Source organism: Spermophilus citellus (genome assembly GCF_964194105.1).
Source record: "Spermophilus citellus genome assembly, chromosome: 9".
Classification (NCBI taxonomy): domain Eukaryota; kingdom Metazoa; phylum Chordata; class Mammalia; order Rodentia; family Sciuridae; genus Spermophilus; species Spermophilus citellus.
Window position 1 is genome coordinate 66,255,864 of NC_138191.1, and position 12,227 is coordinate 66,268,090.

General features: G+C 34.9%; 1 protein-coding gene across 1 annotated transcript in view; it reads left to right on the top strand.

Annotated features, from left to right (window-relative positions):
* COL24A1 (collagen type XXIV alpha 1 chain) overlaps positions 1 to 12,227 on the top strand; it is a 421,320-nt gene that overhangs the window by 105,435 nt on the left and 303,658 nt on the right. The window contains exon 14 of the mRNA XM_081305079.1: positions 3,951 to 3,995. Within this exon, the coding sequence (XP_081161205.1) occupies positions 3,951 to 3,995 (45 nt within the window). The remainder of the gene's footprint in view (positions 1 to 3,950; positions 3,996 to 12,227) is intronic.

Here is a 12,227-nt window from a genome sequence, read left to right on the forward strand (position 1 = left end):
TTCTGAAGTTTCTATGTCCTCTTGTAGAATTGAGTAGTCTTGCATTGTTTGTAATCCTTTTTTCCCTTGTTTTCTCATGTTGTCCACGTTACTTTCCAGCTCTTTTTGATTGTCGTGTTTCTGCTCTCCTCTATAGATTTGTTTTGTTTCTGTATTACTCTGATGTCTCTCCTTTGTGTTGTTGAAGTATGACTGCTAACGTGGATTCCGCTGGGAAGGAATTCCGACATTCGAGCTCCAGTGACGACACTACTCTGCTATGACGGGCCCCAGTCTCCTTGCCGGGGTGCCCTAATGGGGGGGTGTGACTGGACTGTCTCTGTGTGGTTTCAGCTCTCGGTCGTGGCAGGCGGGTAGACTCCAGCCGCCCAGTATCACAGGCCGCGGGCAGGTGATCCGTCACCAACGGGAGGGCGTTCTCCTACCGCCCAGTTACGCGGGCAGTGGGTGAACTGTCGCCAGTGGGCCTGCAGTTTACAGCTGCCCAGTCGCGAGGGCCTTGCCTCTAGGCTCCTGGTTTCTCCTGCTAGCCTTGGTTTCTCCTGCTAGACCAGATTTCCCCTCAGTGATGATTCTCGGCAGTTCAAACTGTACTCTTTGCCTGTTTTGTTGTTGCAATCTGTCGGACAGTGGCGGTGGATACTTCAGCTGTCCAAGATGGTGGCCGCTGGTTACCTTAGTGGAGTGTCCCTTGTGGGGGGTGGGGCTGTACCGCTTCCGTGCAGGCTTGGGCTTGGCTGGTGGGATACCACCGTGTCGCAGCCACTTAATTCCCTGCTGACTAGTTAACCCCTTCTCTGGGGCGCCACGCCTTCTGTAGCCTCGGGGCAGGCCGTGCGAATCAGACAGCCTGGATCTCCGGGGTCACACCGTTGGCTTTTGGGATCCCCAGCACTCTATGGTTTTGATTTTTTCTGCTTGCCCCTCCCCAGCGCTGGCTAGACAGGTTTTGTTTTGGCCGCTGATGGGAGGGGGGGGGTTGAGGGTCAGGTGCCTCTAGCTCTCCTTTAGTCTTTATGCAGGCTCACTCTGATAGTCCCTCCCCCTGAAAGTCTAGGAGAGATTTTAAGCGAAATCCCCCTATGTATGGGGGCTGAGCTGGGTGACACACACCTGTTTGTTGTTGCAATCTGTCGGCGAGTGGCGGTGGTTACTTCAGCTGTCCAAGATGGTGGCCGCTGGTTACCCTTGTTACAAAATTTTAAACTACAGAATCATATTCAGTATTTAGCTTTTAACTCTATCATGGTAAGAATGCAGTTAAGAACAGAATTTTTATTTCTAGAAAGTGTTTTTTGCAACTGAAAGTGATACAAGTTATTCTTAGCTAAATATATTTTCAAATATATTGTTTTTGAGTAAGTGAATTACCTCACATTTTCTGGTAATTACATGTGCATGCCCTGCATAGAAGTAATAATATTAAGAGTTTAAATATACTGTAAAGATAATTTGTCCAGTCTTTGGTGAGATGAAATGACAATTTTCCCTTGATGAACATGACATGTCATTTCTTTCAATGGTGAAAAATGTCTTCAGCATAATATTGCAGCTAAGACACTTAAACTTTATGTGATACAACACACTAATAGAAGGTATCTCCCATTCATTATGCAAAGAATTGAACTACTTCTTCTCCACCCAAAGGAGTATATTCAGTTTACATTTTTAATAATTCTTTTGCTTATGATATAGTCCTTTTCTGATCTTTTTGCATGAATGTATTTCTAATAAATGATTTAATAAACAAAAATTGTATGTTCTTGCAAAATGTTGTTATCTTGTATTGAAGGATCTTAAGCCCAGTGTTGACACAGGCCATCAACAGGCACAATACTGTCATCACACTCCCTCATTTTGTATGAAGTCATGTCTCAACACACATAAAGACATTTCATCATATTCTGTCAATCATATCCTAATATTATTTGGTTACATCAGAACTCATTAAGACAAATGATAGAGCAAACTGGGTGTTTTTATTAAGTAAAACACTTAAGTACGGAAAAGCAGAAAAAAATAGTCTTCTCTGAAAACAGAAAGAAATATCCCTTTTTTGGAAATTGGTATTATAAACACACATGTGCACACACATGCACACACCCATGCATATGGTATGTGAAATACATATACACATATGTGTGGAAAATGCTTGTTTGATTTTGTCTGCATTGTTGTTAGCCTTCCTGCTATAATTTAGGAAAATCAACCTTTGAAAATGATAATATCCATTTTTTTCCTTAAAAAAAACTCACTGTGTTTTGTAAAGATACATAAAGTTCTAACAAAATGAGTCTTCTTGTTCACCTATAAACTCTTTTTTGGTAATCAATGAGACATGAGTATTCAGGAAACACTTGACTTGAAAGTGAATGAATTATTTAAGCCAATGATATCTTCCAACATATCTGTATGTACAATCAAACCCAAGGACATGGTTATGGTATAAATTTTCTTTTCTTATCCTTTCCTCTCCTTTGAGAAAGGGTCTTGCTCTGTTTCCCAGAGTAGTCTAGAACTCCTAGGCTGGAGCAATCCTCTTGTGTCAGCCTTGGGAATAGCTGGAACTATAGGCATGTGCCGCGTTGCCTGGCTTTAATAGATTTCTTAGTATGAGGCTTATAGGTGACTACATGACTCAGTGATTATATCAGGTAGGATGCTTTAGACAGCATGTAATAGATAACTCAAAAAAAAACTGGCTTAAAAATAGGGAAATTCTAATAAGTGACAACAGTAGATGTAAATGTTAAGGCACTATTCCCAAATTTGCAAACAATTCTCCAGGCTCTTTGAAGGTAAAGATAAAAGCTTTATTTCCTACTGGGGCTCAGAGTGCAGAGAACCAAGCAGTTCTGCAACCCTCGACCCCAGCTGGAGGTAGGAATATACTTATAAGGCCTAAAATCACAAAGAAGGGTGGCAGGAGATGCAATCATAATCACAAAGTACATTTCATACAAATGGAAAATTACAAAAATATAGTCATATAGTCATATTCTCAGAAATTACATTCTCAGAAAAACAATTTTGCATTAGTCCCATAGAGCAAAGATATTGTGGTCAGGGTGTAAGTAGGTAGGGCTGGAGGTGTTTGCTTCTATGCAAGTGGGGTCATGTGGAAAGGAGGCCAACTTTACACAGAGGTATCTGAACAAAATGGGGTAAGTCTGGGCTGATTTTCAGATCAGCCTATAACATAAGACGCAATGCAGATACTTTACATGAAGTAATTCTTTTAATTCCCACAAAACCTAAGATGAATATTGTTATTACTCTCATTGTAGATGAAGAAAATGAGACATACAGAGAAAGTAAATTGTCTTAAAATATATTCGGGTAGTAAGAGCAAAGCCAGGATTTGTATTATATGTTCTGGCTCTAAAATCTGACTGTGTAAGGAGTATACTCCACTGCCTCTCACATGACGAGAATTCCATAGGTTAAGTGGGATATAGGTGTAAGATGATCTCGAACATAGTGATGCCTTCTCTGTCTTGCCTTTCCCGTTGTTGGCATTACACTAGGACCAGTTTCCCATATAATTGCAAGATTGCCAGTGTAAGGGTTAATTTACCTTTGTTTATATCCATATAAAGATAGGGAGACAGATGAGTACATCTTTTTTGGGTAGGAAAATAAGATCTTCCTGTTTGTCTGGTTGTACTATTATTGGTAGTGTGCCTACTTCCAAATAAATAACTATCATCAGCGTATGTCAAGATCTCATTTGGAGGTATGGATGGGGTAAATTCCTAAATGCTATCAGATATCTATTTTGAAGAAGGAAAGGGGCTGCTTCAGTTAAATGAATATATTGAAGCTTTTCACACTAGTTTACTTGACAGTTTATTTCTATCTTTGGCATACTTCATTAATTGATATTTGACAAAAATATGTAGTATTTAATTCATTCAGCAAATATAAATTTTGACTTTTCTATATTATAGGGCATTCCTGGGATCCGTGGAAAGAAGGGTGTTAAAGGAAGACAGGTAACTTGATTCCTTTTTCTTGAAGTTCAGTATAGAGCAATATAATCTAATTTTGTGTTTTTGTTCTCATTAAAATATGGATACATTTTGCTTTTGTTGTTGTCATGCATAATCCATCTCATTCAAAAAGTTTAATTTTTTTGCTACTTTGTATATCATGGGGGTACTTAAGAATGTAAAAGAAAATTTAGATTTAAAAATAACTCTAAATTTAATACTTCTAAATCCATTTACTATATCAGTGGAGAAACCCTTGTCTCTCTCTCTCTTTTTTTTTTTTTTTTTTTTTTTTTTTTGTCGGTGATGGAGGGTGTCCAGGGATTGAACTCAGGGTCATTTGACCACTGAGACACATCCTTAGCCCCAATTTTGTATTTTATTTAGAGATAGGATCCCACTGAGCTCCTAAGCACCTGGCTTTTGCTGAGGCTGACTTTGAATTTGCCATCCTCCTGCCTCAGCCTCCCAAGCCATGGGGATTACAAGTGTGTGCCATTGCACCCGGCCCCTTTGTCTCCTTTGAAGGAGCTAAAATGTCACAGAAAATGTGTGAACAGCTTGGAACACCAGTGGTAGCACTATTCAACCTATTCCTACACAAAGAGATGTCTTAGAAACTTAACCTCATGTTCTAGAGGTTTCTAAAATGCCTGTTTCAGCTGTTAGTTTAGAGACTGGGTTGCAACAGCTTTTTATATTTCCAGATTAAAAAAAATTAAAGGAGAGTGAATTTACTAGGTAATATAATACTTTCAGAAATGGGAGAAAATTTTGACATAATTAAGTACTGTGCTATTTAAAAGATGAGAAAAGTGGTCCAGACAAGTTGTCCTAGCTAAGTTAGTTGTCCTGGCTCAGGTTGTCCTGGCTAAGTTAGTATAGATAATTATCCACCTGCTTTCCACTGTGCAGTTTTTATTGCCACTTGAATGCATTTTCTAGGGTAAGCTGTCAAAGGCTGCATTGTTTTCTGTAGTTTATGAGGATAAAAATCAAGTTTTTATAACCATATTTTTAGAACTTTGGTATACACCTGAATAAAATTTTAATGATTATAAAAAATGGATATAAGTGTTTTCAAATATAACTTTTAAGGGTCCAAATCTATTACAAATGCATATTTTAAAGCAATGACACATTGAAAACTTTAAAGAAAAGTACCAATAAAAGGCCTAGTAATAATTTCATTTGCTATATTTCCACAGTTTTCTTAGATTCTATTTTTGAATCCTATTAGATAATTTTATAATTCCCTGTTATAATTTGGATTTGAAATGTCTCCCAAAGTTTTATATGTTGACGACTTGGTCCCCCAAATGCAGCCATGTTCAGAAGTGGGGCTTTTGGAAATGATTGGATCATAATGGCTATGATCTCATCAATAGGTTAATTCATTTGTGGGTTCATAATTGAATAGATTATTGGGTGGTAGTGGAAATTGTAGGAGGTGGGGCTCAATTAGAGGAAGTAGGTTAGAGGGCATGCCCTTGAAGGGTATATCTTATTTCTGACCTCTTTCTTTCTCTCTGTCATTCTCTTTCCACTTTCTAGCTGCCATGATGTGAGCAGCTTCACCATATCCTCTCTACCAGAATGCTCTGCCTCACCACAGGCCCATAGCAATGGAGAAAGATGATCATGATTGAAACCATGAGCCAAAATAAAATCTTTATTTCCCTTAGATGTTTTTCTCAGGTATTTTGTCATAGTAAGAAACAGGTATAAAAAATGGCAGCTATGTATAACCTATCTATAATAATCTATAATATTTAAATCATTTTACATGTTATCTTTGGAGCTTTGTAATATTCCTTAAAGATAGAGTATGTGGGAAAATGAGGTTCAGAGATATTAAAAGATTTTCTCAGAGTCACATAGTTAAAAATGTTCAATCAAGAATTGAGCATAGCTCCTCTGAATGTTAATCCAGAATCCTTCCCCTAACTGCTTAGATATTTTTGCTCTCTGTCCTCTGCTCATACTATTTAGAAGAGTCATGAATTATTTTTTATAGTATTTAGACAAAATATGATACAACTATTTTAAAATTTCACTTTGAGGATTTTAATATGTTAGAGATAAACTTAACCAAACTATCAAGAATACAAAACAAGTCAAACATTTTGTTTTCCTGCTTATGCAATCAACTTAAAAGTTGGTTTTATAACAATTATGAAAGCATTGTCATCATTAGCATCATCACCACTGTTTTTATTCACAAGCACTATTCTAAATATTTTATATGCTATCTTTTAAAAATTATACTCAAATATGTTGGTATGTTCTTTACAATTTAGTCTATGTATAATATATAAATTTATATTATATATAAAATCTTCCTCAACAGAAATACCTCTCTTCATATTACATATAAAATTCCTAATATAAATAAGAAGGTCTGGGCCTTTTCAAATTGACATTAGATCAATATTACCTTTTTTATTCTTTTTCTATCCATTCTGTGTCTTCTAAGTTTTTCCATCCTCTTCCTATCAAATCATGCCATTAATTTTTAAAAAACTAAGAAAATAATTTATAATAATTTATAAATTACTTCTAGTACTTAAATCCTACCTTCCTTATTGTAATTAAAGTATATACAATCTTAAGATGAACCAATCTGCAATAGGGAATTGTAGACATTTGAGTAAATCAAATATTTTTGCAAAGCCCCAGTTATATATCACTTAGGTAGTCACCAATTTCATTTACTAATGACTTGGTCTTATGTATATATTAACTTGATCAGCAATATATAGGCAACTCTAGTTTCCTGTTACATAATGAATTATAAAATCTTCCAAGAAAATGTATAGATAACGTCAGGTTTATTACTTCATAGTGAATTATAAAATTATCCAGTAGGATTCTATTGAATTCAAAAAGAGAGCTCCAGAAAGCTATGGGAAAATAGTGAATGAAATGATTGCTGGTCTCTTTCTTCAATAGTACCTATGTACCTGGCACCATAGCACATGCCTGTAATACCAGCAGCTCTGGAGGCTGAGACAGGAGGATTGTGAGTTCAAAGCCAGCCTTAGCAAAAGCAAGGCACTAAGCAGCTCAGTGAGACCCTGTCTCTAAAGAAAATACAAAATAGGGCTAGGGATGTGGCTCAATGATCAAGTGCCCCTGAGTTCAATCCCTGGCATCGCACCCGCAAAATAGAACCTATGTTGCAAAATTTGCAAAATTTTTTTGAATTTAGATACATGTATTTGTAATTAATTAAGATTCTTAGAAAAACACATGTATCCCATTTTTCCTAACTAATGTTTATAATAGAGAATCTGGTACTGTATGCTATATGTACATGTACATGTGTGCTATATGTACTTTTATCTTATTTTTATCACAAATGATTTGGCCATATTTATAAGGAAATTTTGAGAACTTAAGAGTAAGATACAGTTACAGCCACATAGCCACAAGTTAATTATGGCAAATGTGATCTGAGAAACTATTGCAGAATATTATCCTATGTATTAATATTCCCCCTTATAAATGTTTTTGATACTGAGATTGAATACAGGGATGCTCTATCACTGAGCTACATTCCCATACCTTTTAATTTTATTTTATTGATTCTTTTTAATTATGCGTAACAGTAGAATTCCTTCTGATATAATTATACAAGCATGGAATATATCCTATTCTAATTAGGTTTTCATTCTTATAGATGTATACAATGGTAGGATTCACTATGGTGTACTCATGAAAGTACATAGGAAAATCATTTCAAATTCATTCTACTGTCTTTCCTTTTCCTATTTTCCTCCCTTCTCTTCATTGCCCTTTGTCTAATCTACACAATATTTATTCTTCCCTTCTCCCCGCTTATTGTAAGGTTAGCATCCACATATCAGCAAAAACATTTTATCTGGCTTTGGGCTCTGGCTTATTTCACTTAGTATGATCATCTCCAGATCCATCCATTTACTTGCAACTGTCATGAAGTTATTCTTCTTTATGGCTGAATAATGCTCAATTGTGTATGTAAATATAACATTGTTGTTATCCATTCATCTGTTGATGGGCATCTAGGTTGATCCCATAGCTAGCTATTGTGAATTGTGTTGCTGTAAACATCAATATAGCTGTGTCACTGTAGTATGCTGATTTTAACTCCTTTGGATATATATTAAGGAGTGGGATAGCTGGGTCAAAAGGTGGTTTTATTCCAATTTTTTGAGGAATCTCCATACTGTTTTCTATAGCAGTTGCACCAATTTCCAGTCCTACCCAAAATGTATGAATGAACCTTTTTCCTTCATCCTTGCCAACATTTATTGTTACTTGTATTCTTGATCACTGCCATTCTTATCGGAGTGAGATGAAATCTCACTGTAGTTTTGGTTTGCAAATTTATCTAATTGCTAGAGACATTTAACATTTTTTTCATATATTTGTTTGTTAATCATTTGTCTTTCTTCTGTGAAATGCCTGTTCAGTTCCTTTATCTGTTTATTGCTTGAGTTATTTGTGGGTTTTGGCATTAAGTTGTTTGAGTTCTTTATAAATCCTAGAGATTAATGTATCTGAGGTACAGGTGGCAAAGATTTTCTCCCATTCTGTAGGCTGGCTGTCTCTTCATGCTCTTAATTGTTTCCTTTTGACAATATTAATTCTTCCTATCCAGGAACATGGGGCAAGGGTCTCTCTATCTTCTAAGGCCTTCCTCAATTTCTTTATTTAGTGTTCTGTAATTTTTATTGTAAGGTCCTTCACCTCTTTTGTTAAATTGATTCCCAAGGTTTTTGTTTGTTTGTTTTGTTTTGAGGCTATTGTGAATGGGATGTTTTTCCTAATTTCTCTTTCAGCTGATTCATCATTGGTGTATAGGAGCACAATTGATTTATTTGTATTAATTTTGTATCCTACTACTTTGCTGAATTCATTTCATGTTCTAGAAGTTTTCTGGTGGAGTTTTTCGATCTTCTAAATATAGAATCATGTTCTCAGCAAACAGAAATAGTTTGAACTCTTCTTTTCCTATTCATAGTCCTTTAATTTCATTATTTTGCCTAATTACTCTGACTAGAATTTCAAAGATAGTATTGAATAGAAGCAGTGAAAGAGGCCATCCCTATCTTGTTTCTGTTTTTAGAAGGAACGCTTTCTTTCAGTCTTTTTCCGTTTAGAATGATGTTGTCCTTGGGTTTGTTGTATATAGTTTTTTACAAGGTTGAGGTATGTTCCTTCAATCTCTGTATTTTCTAGTGTTTAAAACATGAATGGTTGTTATATTTTGTGAAATGCTTTTTTTGCATCTATTGAGATAATCATGCAATTCTTGTCTGTTTATGTGATGAATTATGTTTATTGGTTTTCTTATATTGAACCAATTTCACATTCCTGGGATGAAACAGTTGATCATGGTGAACTATTCTTAATGTGTTTTTGTATGCAATTTGCCAGTATTTTATGAAGACATTTTGCATCTTCATCAAGGATATTGATCTGAATTTTTCTTTCTTTGATGCGTCTTTGTCTGATTTTGGTCAGGGTGATACAAGCTTCATAGAATATGTTTGGAAGGGCTCCCTCCTTTTTATTTCATGGAATACTTTGAGGAGGATTGGTGTTAGTTCTTTTAAGGTCTAGTAGAACTATTCTGAGAATCCTTCTAGTCCTGGGCTTTTCTTTGTTGATAAGTTTTTGATAGCTGATTTTCCTTATGTGAAATTTTTGTTTAAATTTTCTATGCCCTTCTGTTTCAATTTGGGTGGGTTGTAACTTTCTAGGATTTAGTAGTACTTTCAAGCATATTGGAATATAATTTTTCAAAATAGTTCTGATTATCCTCTGTATTTCAGTAGTCTCTGTGGTGATATATTTTTTTTCATCACAGATTTTAACAATTCGAGTTTTTTCTTTCTTTATTTTAGTTAGCTTGTCTAAGGGTTTATCAATTTTGTTAATTCTTTAAAAGAACAAACTTGTTTTGTTGATTTAAAATTTTTTTTCAACTTCAATTTCATTGATTTTGGCTTTGATATTAATTATTTCCTGTCTTCTACTGATTGGATGTTGGTTGTTCTTCTTTTTCTAGGCCTTGAAGTGTAATGTTAGATTATTTATTTGGTATCTTTCTATTCTTTTAATGAATGAGCTCAATGCTATTAACTTTCCTCTTAGAACCACCTTCATAGTGTCCCAGAAATTTTGATATCTTGTATACATCTCTTCTCATTTGCTTCTAAATATTTTTTTATTTTACTCCTGATAACTTCTGCTCTCCATTCATCATTCTGTAGTGAATCATTTAGTCTCCAGGTATTAGTGTAATACCTATTTTTATCTTATTATTGATTTCTAATTTCATTCCATTATGATCTGATAGAATGCATGGTATTATGTGTGTGTGTGTGTGTGTGTGTGTGTGTGTGTGTGTGTGTATTTGCTAAGAGTTGCTTGTGGCCTACTATCTGGTCTATTTTAGAAAACATTCTATGTGCTGCTGAGAAGAAAATGTATTCAGTCATTGATGGATGAAATACTCTATATATGTCTGTTAAGTCTAAATTATTAATTGTATTTTTTTAGTTCTGCAGCTTCCATATTAAGTTTTTATTTGGAAGATCTTCCCATTGATGAGAGAGGTGTGGTCTGTTTGATTCTTGATATTGAGAAAGATTTGTTTGATGTATGTAGATGCTTTATTGTTTGGATGCTTCATTAACATTCAGGATTATTATTTCCTGTTGTTGTATAGTTTCCTTAAGCAGTATGAAGTGGCCTTCTATGTCTCTTCCGATTAATTTTGGCTTGAAGTCAACTTTTATCTGATATGAGATTAGAACTCCTGCTTGTTACAAGATCCATGAGTGATATGTTTTTTCCTATCCTTTCACCTTCAGTCTGTGGATTTCTTTGCTTATGAGATAAGTCACTTGGAGACAGTGTATGGTTGGGTCTTGTTTTTTAATCCAGTCTGCCAGCCTTTGTTTTTTTATTAATGAATTGAGTCCATTAACATTCAATGTTATTATTATAAGATGATATTTATTTCCTATCATTTTGATTTATTTCTTGTTTTTAAGTTTAATTAGATTTCCCTTTAGTTGACTATTTTTTTCAGTGTACTTTCTCCTTCTTGTGGTTTTCATTTTTAATTTCCATTTCTTCTTCATGAAATATTTTTAAAAATTTTTTAATTCTAACTAGTTATACATGACAGTAGAATGCATTTTGCCACATCATATATAAATGGAGTATAACTTCTCATTCTTCTAGTTGTACATGATGTAGAATCACACTGATCATGTAATCATGTATGTATATAGGGTAATAATGTCTGATTAATTCTACCATCCTTCCTACCTACATACCCCTTCCCCTCCCTTCACTCCCCTCTGCCTAATCCAAAGTACCTCTGTTCTTCATCTGTATATCAGAGAAAACATTAGGCCTTTGGTTTTGGGGATTGACTCATTTTGCCTAGAAAGATATTATCCAGCTCCAACTATTTGCTGGCAAATACCATCATTTCATTCTTCTTTAAGGATGAGTAATATTCCATTGTTTATATATACTACAATTTCTTTATCCATTCAACTATTGAATAGCATCTAGGTTGGTTCCATAGTTTGGTTATTATGAATTGAGCTGCTATAAACATTCACGTGGCCATGTTACTATAGTAGGCAATTATTAGCATCCTGTAGGTATAAACTGAGGAATGGAATAGCTGGGTCAAATGGTGGTTTTATTCCAAGTTTTCTAAGGAATTTCTATACTGCTTTCCATAATGGTTGCATCAATTTTCAGTCCCACCAGGAATGTATGAGTGGACCTTTTTCCGACATCCTCACCAACATTTATTTTACTTGTATTGATAATTGCCATTCTGACTGGAGTGAGAGGAAATCTTAGAGTAGTTTTGATATGCGTTTCTCTAATTGCTAGAGATGTTGAACTTTTTTTAATATTTTTTTCATTAATTGTATGTGAAGTCTGTTCAGGTCCTTGGCCCATTTATTGATTAGGTTATTTGTTTTTTCAGTGTTAAGGTTTTTGAGTCCTTTATATATCCTGGAGATTAGTGCTGTGTTTGAGGTGCATGTGATAAAGATTTTCTCACATTCTGTATGTTCTTGATTGTTTCCTTTGCCGAGAGGAAGCTTTTTAGTTTGACTCCATCCCATATATTGATTCTTAGTTTTACTTCTTGCACTTTAGGATTCTTGTTAAGGAATTCAGTTCCTAAGTTGACATGGTAAAGATTTCAGC